Below are 15,000 nucleotides of genomic sequence, written 5' to 3'. Positions count from 1 at the left end.
AGGACGTTCAATGGAATTTAACGAGTATGTGGTCAGTCTCCTTGGCTGCATTACCTGCATCACTGTACCAAGTCCAACGACATGGGTCTGAGTGCTGGTACCAGGAGCCAGAAATCCTCGAATTTCGCTGACCTAGCAAAGTCCCGGAAAAGGGGGCTATTCTTTACCGGCATCAGTTCCTGAACCATGGGGACTGACAGACATCTACGTAGCCATTGAAGTCACCCAGAATACGAATATCATGACAGGGACATCTGTCTGTCACAAATGCTAGTATGGCGTAGAACGTCTCTTCCACATCAAGTTTCCAAACATCAGTAGGAGCATACACAGCAATAAGAGACATGCAGCCAAATGCTAGCTTCAGGTCTCATTACCATTATACGCTCATCCGCTAGAGTAACCTCTACTACCGAGGGCTGGAGTCTGCTGGAGATGGCCATGTCTACTCCACAGATGGTGACCATTGCTGCAGCCCGACCAGTGGTAGATGCAGCCACCTACACTGGTTGTGCCCACTGCCAAAGTGTCACCTCCGAGAGAGCATTTTCCACTCTCAGCTTCCCCAGTTCCCTCGACAGTAGAGGCAACCGATCCATCCTGACTTCCCGTCTGAGGTTTAGCCTCGTGCAGTCACTCTCCGGGTGGACATACCTCTGCCACCCCCGCCGACGCTCCTCCATATAAAAGGGGGCAGCAGGCTGTGGGACCCATCATCCACCTGCAGGGCTCCCTCAGGCATTCCCCACTGAAGCTTCACTGCCAGGATGGCGACTGCCAGAGCACAGGCAGGCAGAGTGCGACCATTGCCATCCTGCGACCCCGGCAGTCAACCCTCCCAGCAGGGTCCACAGCCCGACTCTCTTACTGGGTAGGAGGAGGTCTCCGTCTCTGTATCTCTCTTCAAGAAACAAAAGATCAGGAAAACGTAAAAGGGAGGCTCCAGGCCTCGCTCTCAGACAAACGCTTTGCAACAGCATTACTTACCGACTGGTTGGCCTCAGCGCGTCTCTGCGCCGCCCACCATTTCCATTTATATTATACACTGCTAATGAGGTTTTACTGGGATGAGGAGGACTGGCAAGGACCACCTCCCCCGAGCCTCTCATTAACCCCAGGGGACCTAGGGGCAGGAGTTGGTGCAGGGCTTGGGTGTGTCCACACGCCGGTGGGCCATGACCCTGTACCTCTGGGGTCTCCTGCTGCTCCGACATCCTCCAAAGTTTAGCCTGGGACCGCAAGGTGCCAAGTTTCCATGGGAGGCCACGAGGAGGCACTGCAAAAGTCTCGCTGATGGAGAGGCTATACACTGGCAGGGGAAGCTTATGCATAGCTGCTCCTTTTAAGCACCAAACTAGCCAGTGGTGGCAGCTGCAAACGAGAAGACTTGCAAAGCACTTAACACCAACTAGGCTACCACACCATCGCTTCATCACCCTGTGCGTGAAGCACCCACCCTACTTTTGTAACTATAACTTTACTTAATAAACTTTTTTTGTTATTATTGCACACACACACATATATACACATACATTATATATATACACATAATAAATAAGTATATATATATATATATATATATATATATATATATATATATATATATATATATATATATATATACATTATATATATACATACATGTGTGTGTGTATATATATACACACATGATATATATATATATATATATATATATATATATATATATATATATATATATATATATATATATATATGTATATACATACATACATATATATATATATATATATATATATATATATATATATATATATATATGTGTGTGTGTGTGTGTGTGTGTGTGTGTGTGTGTGTGTGTGTGTGTGTGTGTGTGTGTGTGTGTGTGTGTGTGTGTCTATATACATATATAGATATACATATATACACATATCTACGTACGTACCTGTATATGTATGGGTGTATGCGTGTGTGTGTCCATGTGTGTTATTTTGTATACTCGTGCATTCACACATATATATCTGAAACAAAATTTATTTTCCTCTTTCTCAACAAGGCACAGGCTCCTTAAAAAATAGCCAGCTGTCACCTATCTCGATCTTCCCATCTCAGGGTAGCGCATAACAACTCGGTGGCCAATATAAAGCACAGCATTGCTCTTGAAGGCAACACAAACGCGCAAAATGATGTTCTTCGTGCTCCTGCTGTCCTTCCTGCCACTGCTGACAGGTTGTAGACATGATGGATATCTAAAATTTGTTTTGAGTGAACTTTTAGTATTTTTGTATAGCTATGTCAGTATAATGTTTCAACTCATTTTATTTAGTGTTTGAATATATATTATAGTTACTATTACGATCACCATTTCTATGATTTGTTGCAATATCTAGCCATTGTTTGTTGTTAGCCTGATCAGGATCAATATTTACATTGGTATCATCATCAGTATCTAATTCTAATGCAAAGTCTTTGTGTTGACAGGCTCTCTACTCCCATCTCAATCAGCCACCACACAGATAAGTATGCATTGTCTTCTCTGTAATGAAGAGTGTTCTTTAATTATCTCAATTTTTGCTAAACTAATCCCTTTCTATGAACAAACAACGATAAGCTCTAAGGAAATATCTAAACTGATTAAAACAAAGTTATACAGATTCCAGATTTTCTCTCATACTGAAATGTTGAAAAGTTATAACTGAATTTGATGATGTCCGTGGGATGTGGATGTATCGGAGGTACGGGATTGGTAACCACTGATCTATATATAAGACGGTACATGGATGTCAATTAGTATTCTCGATCTTTCAGCTTGTGATGAAGGTTTTCACAACATTTACGACCGCTGCGTCCAGTTCCGCACGCAGGAAGTCTCGTGGCACGAGGGGAAGAACGAGTGCTTTAACATGGGGGCCGAACTAGCCAAGGTCGATGACGCAAACTTCATGTACTACCTCGTCAAGTTCATCAGAAATAATGGTAAGGCAACGCATGGTTAGGAAAGTTATCCATAAATCTTTGCAATAACCTCAAAAAACATTCGCGGTATCTCACGTGGAATAATTCATCCATTTTAGCATAGCACTCCAAACCTGGTTATGAAAACTGTTTTCACATGTCCTCGTGTATCTTAACAAGGGCTTGGCGGTCACAAATACTGGATCGGCGCCTCAGACGAAGGCCACGAAGGCGCCTTCAGGTGGACGGACGGGACGGAGGTCAAGATGGGGACGCCGTTCTGGGGCGACAGCGAAGACCAGGTTCAGGAGCCCGACGGTGGTACCAACCAGAACTGCGTGTTCATGGACAAAGGCGATCACTTCTTCTTTTTTGATTATGTTTGTAGCTCTCGAGAAGCCATTATCTGTGAGAAATTGATGCAGTTTTAGTAGAGGAATAAAAAAATAAATTCTTAATACAAGAACACCGATATTTGCGCAAGACCTCATTATCCCTCACAATAAGTGTACAGGACCTCACTATTCCACACATCAAATAATTTAAATGCAATCACTCTATGTTCTGTCATACACTGTTACTGATGGCAAATCGCGCCTCCACAGGTGCGAGGCACGTATCTCTGTGTTGTACAATGCGTCTATAGTTGTCACAGGTCTTTTGTAATACGTGGAGTCAAATGCTCTTTGCCGTTACTATTTACTTAGCAAATTATGAATGCATCATTAAAGGCACGGTATGGATTAATTTGTCATGAATTCGAATATCGTGTAGGTCGATTGGTGTCCACTGGTGACGCGGAGACTCCATTCACACTCGCAGCCGGTAACAGAAAGGCCGCAGGGCACGCCAGCGACTGGTGCTCCCAAGGGATTGCTGACCTGGCATGACCGGCCATCTCGTGCTGCTCACGTGATGCATCTTGTACTGAACGCGTGAATCGCACCTAATCATAGACTCAAGCAGATTTCACACAGTGGAAACTTCCAGCCTCTCGCCACAATAACAACGGAACTAACTCGTCATTTGATCTTTTCCTTTATCAATAACATACTAGTAACAACCACAAGGAAAAGAGTTCACAGAATCCGCGACATCTTCAATGCGAAGAGCGTATCACATGAGTGCGGACCGTGTTACGAACGCATGCGCTGACGTCGGTGCGAGCGAGGGGATTAAGGGGCGCTGTCAGACCTGGCTGCGGCTTCGGAGGGGAAGGGTGGCGCTCGTCTTCGCCTCTTCGGCCTCGCGTGAGTGAGCGTTTCGTTGGAGGAAAATCGCTGGGAAAGATGGGGCTGAGGAGCTCGGAGGGGAAAAGCGCGTGTGCCTCTCTATGTATACGCACACATAGATACCTATAAAGATATGGACACACGCACATATATGTGTGTGTGAATGTATATACAGTGTTTATATATATGTGAATATATATATTCATATATATGACAATATATATATATATATATATATATATATATATATATATATATATATATGCATATATACCTATATATGACAATACATATATATGCATATATATATATTCCTATATATGACAATACATATATATGCATATATATATTCATATATATGACAATACATACATATGCATATATACATTCATACATACATACATATGCATATATACATTCATACATACATACACACATAACCTGAGTTGGCGATTCCGGATTCTACAACATGCCGGTCTCATGGTATAGCCGTGAGTTGGACAATCGGTTCTGATAACTATAACTCATGATCCTGCAAGATGCTAAATACCATCCAGATTTCACTTCCATAAAACAAAACAGGCCTTGAAGACACATAGCTTGGTCCTTCTGAATTGGTACTGGCACCTCCTATTACACTTGTTGACTGAGTCCATGGCTCCTGCTGCCATATCAGTCCGTCTAATGACTTCCCAGTCTGACAGCTCAGATGCATTGAACTGCACTACCAAGGTATGTAAAACTTTGCATGACTCTGCAAGTACGTATTGACGGATCTGGTTCCCCTAACAGGTCCCCCAAATCCTGGATCTTGGTCTTGGTCCAGTCCTCTAGACATAAGGGCTTTTGCCGTGACCTTGATATTGCCCAGTGTTGCTCCACAATGACTTTGGATAGTAGGTCTGCCCAATTTTCAGTCTATGTAAGTGCTGAAAATTGCTAGTGTGACACCTTTCTTCACTCCTGAATTGACCGGGAAGAAGCTCGACAGGCCCCCACCACACTTTACCAGTATGTAGGCCTGCTATTAATCCATTACTCCGTATAGCAATTTCCGTCTCTGTATCTCCCATAACAATTTACGATGCTCAAAGCCAAATGCCTTCTTGAGGTCGACGTAGGCTTTAAGCAGCCCATGACCAAATTCACGGCGGTGTTCCACAGTGACTTGAAGCACCAGGATATGGTATGTTGTGGACTTGCCAGGAGTGAATCCAGATGGCTCCGATCTCTGGTGCCTTAGTAGGTGGTCATGGATCCGTTTCAGAAAAAAATGTGGGCAAAAAAACCCTGCCTGATATACTGAGCAGTATAATGCCACGGTAGTAGTTACAGTCCCATCTATCCTCTTTCATTTCCTTTCCAAAGAGGGATGACCACTCTCCTCGGCAAGTCTGCGGGAATGGAATCGGCTAGCAAAATGGCAACCAGCACTATACAAACCCCGTGCAATAGGTTCATCCACAGCTTTCCCACCCTTCAACTTAGAGATCGCCTTCCTAACCTCAGTCAGGGTAGGAGGTTCCTTACTCATGGGTCCAGAATAACTGCCAGAGTACAATCGCTCATCCCAATTTGCACGAGCTACAATATGATCGGAGATGATCCCCATTTTATGTATCCTCTCTTCTTTCCTCTTCTCCTCTCTCCTTTTTTCTTCTCATCTCATTCTTACTCTTCCTTTCTCTTCTTTATCTCTCCTCTTCAGTTTTTCTATTTTCATCCCTCCTCTTTGTGCCTCACTCCGTCCACCTCCGTCCATCCACTGAGAGGGCTACAGTCATCAGCGAAGAGTGTTTGGAGTTTATTTTTCTCAGGGTGTGGTAGGTAGGACGAAGGCCATTTACTAAGACCTTCAACCTCCTCAGCAAGATTCCTGTTGTACTGCTCCTTGTCCCTTCTCAGTCGTGTCCGAGTCCTGCGCACCGAAGAATGGCATAAACTCTGACTGCCACTCAAGTCGAGCCATCCTTGGACTCCAGTGCCTCCAGCGAGATGAAATTCTGCCTTGAACTCAGGCCAAATGGAAGCTTAATTGGAATCCCAGGAAGCTACGGGGGTTGTCAGGTTTCCGAGTGCTGTGAACTGAACAGATATAGCTGTGGCGCATTTCTCCTCCCCCAGTCTGTTCAAGTGAAACACTCTGGAATGAACACTGAAGAAACGGAGGATTTTGAAACAGATCCGAAGTGTAACCACAACCAGTCTATGGTCAGTACCACAGTAAAATAGAACCGGTAAACCCTGCAGTTCTGGGGCCGGATTCACTAACGTACTTACGATAGTAAAATCACTGGTAACTAAAGTTATCATGGGAAACATACAAGGGTGGTTTTCACAAACATGCCATCGGAGGTACCATGGTAAAATAGCAAGGATAAAATCTACATAAACTCTCGCAAAATCATAGGTGGAAATAGGCCTACATTAGACTATAGAATGCTTGAAATGGATTGCCAGTGACCTCAAAGAATTCGTCTCTGACATAATTATTACGAATTCTACAGAAAAAATCTACATATAAACTTACAGTACCAACGTATTACGAGTATAGCAATTTTTGTCTGTCGGTATTTTGACAACAAACTCCAAAGCACATGGGCAAGAATGAGCTTGAAATATTTCCTTTAACGATAGATGGCGGTGAATAAAAAATACGTTTGGTCAGGTTTTTTGTTTAACAGTGATGAGAAAAAACTTTTTTTGACCATCTCTTTGGTTTGCGGTAAACAATAATATGATAATATAACACTGTATTGGTTCCTCTTTATATGATAAAGAACCACATAATATATATAATCAAATGAATATATATTTTATACATATGCTTACATGGTGTTTTAACTATGACAATGATTTAAAAATCTCGCTGTGTCTAGTTCTGTATAGATAATACGTGACTGGCCGATGGAATCTAAACTATTATGTATGGCGCTCGCTGTCTGGTGGAATTGCTTTACTAGAGCCCTCTGATGGCTAGCATTAGAATGACTAGATTTACGATCGTAACCTCGTCGATTCAAGTTACCAGCTCTTCACGAATCCCACTTTACCATGACTAGTAAACGCAATGGGAAATGGACGCCGGTAAATGCGCTGTGATCGTATACCAGTGAATCCGGCTCCTGGAGAACGATCCAGCCAGTGCTAACAAGGGTGTGGTTGATCTCCTTGGCCACAGTACCCGTATTCCTGATACCAGGAGCCATATATATATATATATATATATATATATATATATATATATATATATATATATATATATATATATATATAGGTAGATAGATAGATAGACGTGTGTGTGTGTGTGTGTGTGTGTGTGTGTGTGTGTGTGTGTGTGTGTGTGTGTGTGTGTGTGTGTGTGTGTGTGTGTGTGTGTGTGTGTACGTTTCCACCTTTATACGAGAATACGTATATTACCATTATTAAAAAATGATAAAAAATACATGCTTGTCATAGGCATCAGCACGTAAGGATTTATAATCCCGCATCTTGTCCCGTAAAGACAATGACAAGGTTCAGGAAAATGTCCTGATATGGGGTCTAAAAGACAACAATAATCGGTAGTAAAACGTTCACAAAACTATTTTTGTCAATAACACGTATCAATAATGTTCCTAAAACAGGATATCATTTACAGACTTACCAAAGGAATAAAGCAAAAATCAAGGAATGGCAAATAATAGTAATAAAAAAGAAAAACAACAACAAACAAACGGCGATCAACAACGAAGGTTCCGATCGCCTTCGCTTTAGGATCGACTCCTTTGTTTATAGACGAATTAGTCCATCAATATCGGTTGGCAATTGCACTCAAGCTGTTTCAATGGGCAGCGACATCACTCACAGAATAATTATCGCTCGACATACTTCGGAAAATGGAATGCGTCACTTTAGGGGCTAATGGATTACCTTTCACGACAGACAGAAATATAGCGATATAAAGATTAAAAAAAACAAAACAAAAAAAAAAACGGCTGGGACACAAATATAAAGATATAAAAAAGCGTCAGAGACAGAGATATAGAAGTAAAAATACAGAAAAAATACAGAGACCGATATATATATATATATATATATATATATATATATATATATATATATATATATATAATATAATATCTCACAACCACATACTTCCTGAATTCCACCACATGATTCACGACACAAGCGCATATCATGAAAAGAAGGGAAAGAAAAGAAATGGGACAATTATGTACCAAAAGCCTGTAGCAAGAGCGTGCTTAGAGGATCGTGGGAACCGTAGCGGACTTTGTATCATGCCATATCTTTTAGCATTCTTATCACGCTAGTTTCTCACACACTCGCACTCCCAGCGTTAAACACCTGTTCCATTAAGCTTAAGAGAGAAGGGTCGCGCGGTTTCTCATATCTGATTATACGGCAAGACTGTACAAATGAAATGTATGATTTGTATTTTATATTTGTTTTTTTGTTTCCCTATTCCTTCCCTTTCTTTCATTTTCTCATTCTCTGTTTCCTTTCCATATCTCGGTCTCTTGTCTCCCCCCCTCTCTCTCTTTCGCCGTTTCTCTCCTCTATCTCTCTCTCTCGCTTTTGCTCTTTCTCTTTCTATTCTCTCTCTTTCGCTCTTTCCTCTCTCTCTCTTTTGCTCTTTCCCCCTTCTCTCTCTTTCGCTCTTTCTCTCCTTTCTTTATCTTTCCCTCTCCTCTCTCTCTATCAAATTTTCTCTCCTCTCTCTCTTTTATGTATAAATACATACAAATAAATACAAACATAATCAAATAACAACAGAATGTAGCAAAATGCTGCGTCCGGAACTCCTCGTCATGCTCGACCAGACAAGTTGGACAAGATATTTTGACCGTTCAGAACCTCTACTTTCTCGTAATGGGCAAATTGTCCATCTCGTCCATCTTGCCCTCCTGCGAACCTGGGCGAGATGACGTCACAATAGATTTTGTATGTAAACATTGACAGTTGCAGGCAACCACAAGATACTGATGAGTAATTTCATGGCCTTTTATTGATGTTATCAAAGGATATTTTTATTTGTCAGTTGCAGGTAAGTTAGATATGCACGAAAAGCGTTACAAAACCTATGCAGATTGTAAAATAAGACACCAATATGATAAAAGAGTGAAACTTGCTTGCATTCTGGGCAGCGAGGGTCTTGGAGGTTCCCAACGCGGCCTCCTTGTCCTGCTGGTCCTGACAAGTCGTCTGGGAGTTCCGAACGCAGCATAACCATAAGACCCATTGCTTTACTGGCTTTTACTCATTTGCAGATATGATGGGCGTCCGACAGCGCGTGGACACTGTGGGCGCGCTCCTCCTCGCGATGGGCGCCGCTGCGTGGGCGGGCTCCGTCCTGTACAAGAAGGCCGGGAGCGGCGGCTGTGGCGACGCCTTCACCTCCTGCTCTGCGCACTCGTTGCTCTCCGCTGCCATGATGTGCACTGCTAGTCAGTAATATACACACATATATACAAACATAAATACAAACTCATATACATACAGCCATAAACACACACAATTTCTAATATCCTTACTCCTGTCACCCTGCTCCCGCATTGACAACAGTATTCCCAAGACCTATTCTGCTTCCCACAGTCGGACATCCTCCCTGCCTCCCCTCAAAACATGTTTAACTTCGGCAGGTAGTCAGTGTCGCGGCTTCAGCTATGAGAGTCCCCGCTGCGAGATGCACAGCCAGCTCACTCCCCCGGACAACACATCCAGCATTCCGTGTTATTTCCCAGGTAGGTGGAGGCATGGAGGCGGATAAAAGTGTTTTGCTTGCGGTCTCTTGCCATTCATCGTGGTGCTAATGAAGAGACGTTACGACAGAGGAAGGCGGATGGACGACCTATACCAAATGAGAACAGCGCTGCGAGGCTTTCGAGGCGCTGGGAGAGTGCCTTCTTACTGCATCCCATTCCTTACTACATCCTATTCCTCTGAAGACGTTGGTGACAGGACTCGAGCCTTTTCGCGGAGGATCCCAAACTGAGCGAGCCAAGCCCAAGGGTATCCTGAAACCACCGCCAGAAAGAAAAGCTCCTCCCTTTTCACTGAATAGAAGTCAAAGTTAGTCCCACATCTTTGCGGACGTAAGGGACATGTCATTTGGGGGGACATGCGCGCTAAAACGGCGGAATAATGCAGGACGACCATTTCCACTCCGCCCCGACTTTGGCCCCAGCATGCTAATGTCAGCATACCAGTCCACAGTAGAGTCAGCTAAAAGTCGTTAAAGCCAGCGCACTGCCACTGAGCTAAGCCACTTCTTCGCCCAATAGCTGGAGATAAAACTGCAGCGAAGATGGCGTAGCAGTCCTCGGTGTGGCTTCCGAGGGGCCTGAGGAGGCTGCCAGGAACTTCCTTTGCTTAGCTTGACTGAGAATAAAACAGACGCACACAAGATCAGTCAGTTTTCGAATGAACTGATATGGAAGCCAGGCGAAAATGAAAATGATGAGGATGGTGGATAATGGTGATAATGATAACTATGGCAAAAGTGATAATCATGATATTGATAATGATTTAAAATATTTATTACAATTACTGTTGTTAAAATAACAATTGACATCACTACTATAAAAATAATAATGATAATAGTAATAATTGTAATGACAATGATAAGGATAATTCTGATAAGAATACAAATAATATAAATAAGAGTGACAACAGTATTGGCAACAATAACAGTGGTAGTTGGTAATAGTAGTAATAATAATAATAATGGGAGTAACAATAAGGATCAAAACAGTAATGATGATAATAATATATACAGTAAAATAATGAACAATAATGATAACAATAATGATGATGGTAAAAAACAAAACAACAATAAAAAGGACTATTCATCAGAGGAATAATGAAAGTAATAACATTAGTAATGATAGTAATATTGATAATAGTGATGCAATAATAATCATCATAATATAATCATAATTATAATTTTCATTATTAGTATAATTATTCAAATTATCTTTATCATTACCATCGTTATAATAAACATTATGATTATCATAATAATAGCAATAATAATGATTATTATTGTTATGATGATTCAGATTATCATTATTACTGTTATCATTATCATGATGCTGATTATCAATAATATTATCATCATCATTATAATTAATATAATCATTATTATGACAATAATTGTCATCACTATATTACTATTCTACTATTATTATCAATAAAGGTATCACTGGAACTAAATTTCCTTGCATTTCGAGTTGTTGCCTGAAATAAAAATAGGACAGAAAAAAATACATTTAATAATTCGAAATGAAATGAAACACAATGCCAGTACAAAGAATAAGTGGCCGTGTACAATACCGTGAGGTGGGTGATTGCTCTCTCTGTGAAAATACATCAGAAACAATACCAAAAAATAACAAAGAAAACTAAAAACAATGAAATTACCCTTTTGAGAGCATTCACGAGCCACCAAGGTAATTGTTCAGAATACCTTCGCATGACCAATCACGCCGATAGTGGTATTCTGGATAATCAGCGTTTTGTTCAGTTAATATCCCGGAATTGCAGGGAAGTTTGCCGCCACCAAATGATCTATAAGAGGTTTAACAGCTCCTTATATTCGATGTAGTCCAAATATCCGTAAACAAAGCGTATGTGCTGCCTCTGTTCTGGGCATTTAGAGATTGTTATGGTCTGTGGGTGCGAAGATGTAACAATTGCTTCTCGAAACTTCATTCATGGGTTAAACCTGGGCAGGAAGGAAGCGTATTTTGTACCATCCAACGATAATCTCCTCAATAATAATAAGATCAGCATCAATTACGGAATGTGTGGTAGGATATTTTACAATACTTCGTCAAATATCTGGAAAAGGAAAAGTGGCAACTCATCGCCAGGTTCTGGGGTCCTCCGATTCGCTTCGTCTGTTTTTGATTTTATAAATATTGAGATAAATAATAATGTAGTGTTGAAGGTAGTAAATTTCGCTACAAATGTTTCAAAATATTGTACATAAGAAGTGATTAGAATCTGGAAAGGCTAGATCAGTAGCAACTCGAGGAGGTGTCATGGCGTCTGATTCTATTTTTAGAAAAAAAAAAACATGGGGTTTATTTTGATGACGTCACAAAAGTTGCGGACGTTTTGTGAATATGGTCGATCATTTTGGTCTCTGGAAAAAAAATGGTCTTAATGGTTATATTCCCATTGAACAATCATCAAAACAGACGCCATGACACCTGCTCCAGTTGCTACTGATCTAGCCTTTCCCGACCAAGAGCTAAAAAAGCGACATACCGAATCGGCAACTCGAGGGTTCGGGTCGAGTTGCCAGTTTCGTCTTTCCTTTGATTGGACTTTAAAATATATTCCTCTTTCCTACAGTGAGCGAGATACCCAACAGCCACGGTGGCGGTTTCCATGGCAACGTTGGGGTAAATATATCTTTTATGTTTCTCTGTTTGGTAAAATGGTGCGACATAATTTAATTTTGGTTAGTTTTTGGTGTTATCATTTTTTAAATTGATTATCATGGCGGTGATGATAATGTAGTAATAATGATAGCAGTAATGGCAAATAATATTAACGATTATAATGATAATGAGGATAATAGTAAAATAATAATAATGATAATGATAGTGACAATAATAATGGTAATGATGATGATGATGATAATAATAATAATAATAATAATAATAATAATAACAATTTATAATCAAAATTTGAACATCTTATGGTTGCCATTAAATGTGAAATGATACACCACTTTCCCATAACCATAAAAACTGCACAAAGATAAGCCATCGGCCATAGCCCCTGAAGCCGAAAAAGCCTAACCAAGCGCGTCTCTCGGTCTCGCAGTCGACCACTTCGACGCCTCCGCAGGCCGCCGTCCAGCCGTCCATCAGCAACACGCACATCAGGCTCGTCGGCATGTACTCCCGCTGCAACAACAACGGCGCTGCGGTCGGCCTGTACAAGGAATTACTTGGAGACTTCTATTTCATCTGCAAAACGTCGCCCAACGATATTCCGCTGAACACGGGCTCCACGGGCGCGACCTGCTCGAGCTCTCCCGCCGACTGCCTGAACACCGAGTGCAGCGCGGGCAGGGTGTTCCACGGGTACGACTGGAACCAGAGGACGGGGCCTTGCTATGACGTCACCGGCAGCCAGGCCTCAGTGGACAGGAACGAGTGTCACGTGGTGTCGCTCGTGCAGGATCTCCCCGCGGGCGCGAGCGTATCGTGGGTGTCGTGGCGGATCTGCGTCGGTGACGGGTTTTTCGTCGTCACCAAGGTCGAAATCGTGGCTGCGCTAATTACCAGCATTACCTGCTGCAGGGCTCATGCCACCTAGCTTCACCTGTCCCATTGGCTGCCTGACGAAGGAGGAGGCGATGTGTTCTCAAGCGTGCGATGGTCTGGTAGCAGCTTAGTGGAAGCAAATGAGAGGCATCGGAACACGCTTACTGAGAGAGAGCATCTGAACCATTGCCCCGCCAGCTGGAATCTATACAGAATCCCAAAGGCAAGGATATTTCTGCCAGGACTTGTTCGAAGAACATACGTATAGATTTGTTATGTACCTTTTCCCATAATTTATCATTCAGACAGTCTCTGAAATGGTATTATACAGAAGACTTTTTTTACGCTTAGTCTCAACTGCGCTTCACTTCTATGTAGATTTAGGAACTTTTAACTCCGTTGCACTTCATCGTTAGAAATCCCATGTAATATCTAATCTCACCAATTATCACTTAACTAGTTTCATTCTCTTGCACTCTGTAACACACTTCAGAGTTTAATTAACATACCACCATGCTCATTTCCCTTGGTAGGCTAAGAAAGTACGATGTCATAAGAATTGAAGTGGCATATCAATCAACAGCATAGGTGTCCTCATAATCTTTTGTTTAATAGAAGTATTTCATGGTCTCAAATATCAGTGATTTATACTGACTATATTTTCTCATTGGAATACTTACATATGTTCCCTATGGTATTATGGATTACGTTTCTTTTATCTTCCTTTCTTAAAATAACCACACCTTTTGATTTAAATATTTATATATACATGTAACGCCCCCCTACTCCCCCCCCCAAAAAAAAAATCTGTTATGATCTGACTTTGTTTTTTTCTTCTATGATCAGTATCAGTTAAATCACCATTGAAAGTGAAATTAGCAAAACAAATTAAAGTCGTTTTCCTTTGGTTTGCCGTTCTTATTCTATCTCTGACAAGGAAAATTGGTATTAAGGTATCATCTAACATATCATTACATGGGAATTCTTGGCTGAACTAAAATAAAAATAAAATGTGTCGTAACAAATAACTTTTTTCAGATATCTAGAAAAAAAATCTTTTTAAGGACGCGTCTCGATAAAGTGTTATCGCTATCTACTGAAAAGAGTCAACGGAGACAGAAAGAGAAGAAGGAGAAGGAGGAAGAAAAAAAAAAAAAAAAACAACGTTAGGGATCATCTTGAAAAAGGCATATAAGAAGTCATTGCAATTCTGCCTTCCAAATCAGGAGAACGAAGCCATGGAGGAGCGGAAAGCTTTCAAATCTCAGTTCAAAGTCACGAAAGAGAGAGTCTGGGGCGAACATGGGTGAGTCAGAGACAACCAAACAAATAAAAGAAATGGTTACTGGTACAAGTCTCACGCTTAAAATAATAACTGATAGCGTCAGAAATTTCAGACTAGGTTGAACAGAGAATGAAATACTGGAGAAAAAGAAAACGACTCCATAACACAGAGCAATAAATGAATGATGAAACAAAATAATAAAAATAGCAAACAAAAAAAAGAACAATAATAAAGAATATAGAATGATATAGAAAAGAAGTAACAA

The 15,000-nt window shown here is 41.2% G+C and overlaps 3 protein-coding genes across 13 annotated transcripts in view; all 3 read left to right on the top strand.

Annotated features, from left to right (window-relative positions):
- LOC113805527 (uncharacterized) overlaps positions 1 to 15,000 on the top strand; it is a 68,655-nt gene that overhangs the window by 22,657 nt on the left and 30,998 nt on the right. The window lies entirely within an intron of this gene.
- LOC113805524 (hepatic lectin) lies at positions 2,072 to 3,406 on the top strand. Its single transcript, XM_027356523.2, has 4 exons — positions 2,072 to 2,208; positions 2,461 to 2,499; positions 2,788 to 2,955; positions 3,115 to 3,406. The coding sequence occupies exons 1-4, from the start codon at positions 2,163 to 2,165 to the stop codon at positions 3,363 to 3,365; spliced, it is 504 nt and encodes a 167-aa protein (XP_027212324.2). The 5' UTR covers positions 2,072 to 2,162; the 3' UTR covers positions 3,366 to 3,406.
- On the top strand, positions 4,056 to 14,237 carry LOC138864529 (uncharacterized). The gene is made up of 5 exons (XM_070131811.1): positions 4,056 to 4,184; positions 9,437 to 9,613; positions 9,809 to 9,910; positions 12,528 to 12,577; positions 13,005 to 14,237. The coding sequence occupies exons 2-5, from the start codon at positions 9,439 to 9,441 to the stop codon at positions 13,500 to 13,502; spliced, it is 825 nt and encodes a 274-aa protein (XP_069987912.1). The 5' UTR covers positions 4,056 to 4,184; positions 9,437 to 9,438; the 3' UTR covers positions 13,503 to 14,237.

Source organism: Penaeus vannamei, chromosome 17 (genome assembly GCF_042767895.1).
Source record: "Penaeus vannamei isolate JL-2024 chromosome 17, ASM4276789v1, whole genome shotgun sequence".
Lineage (NCBI taxonomy): Eukaryota > Metazoa > Arthropoda > Malacostraca > Decapoda > Penaeidae > Penaeus > Penaeus vannamei.
Note: the sequence above shows the minus strand (reverse complement) of the source record. Positions and strands in the feature narration are given on the sequence as shown.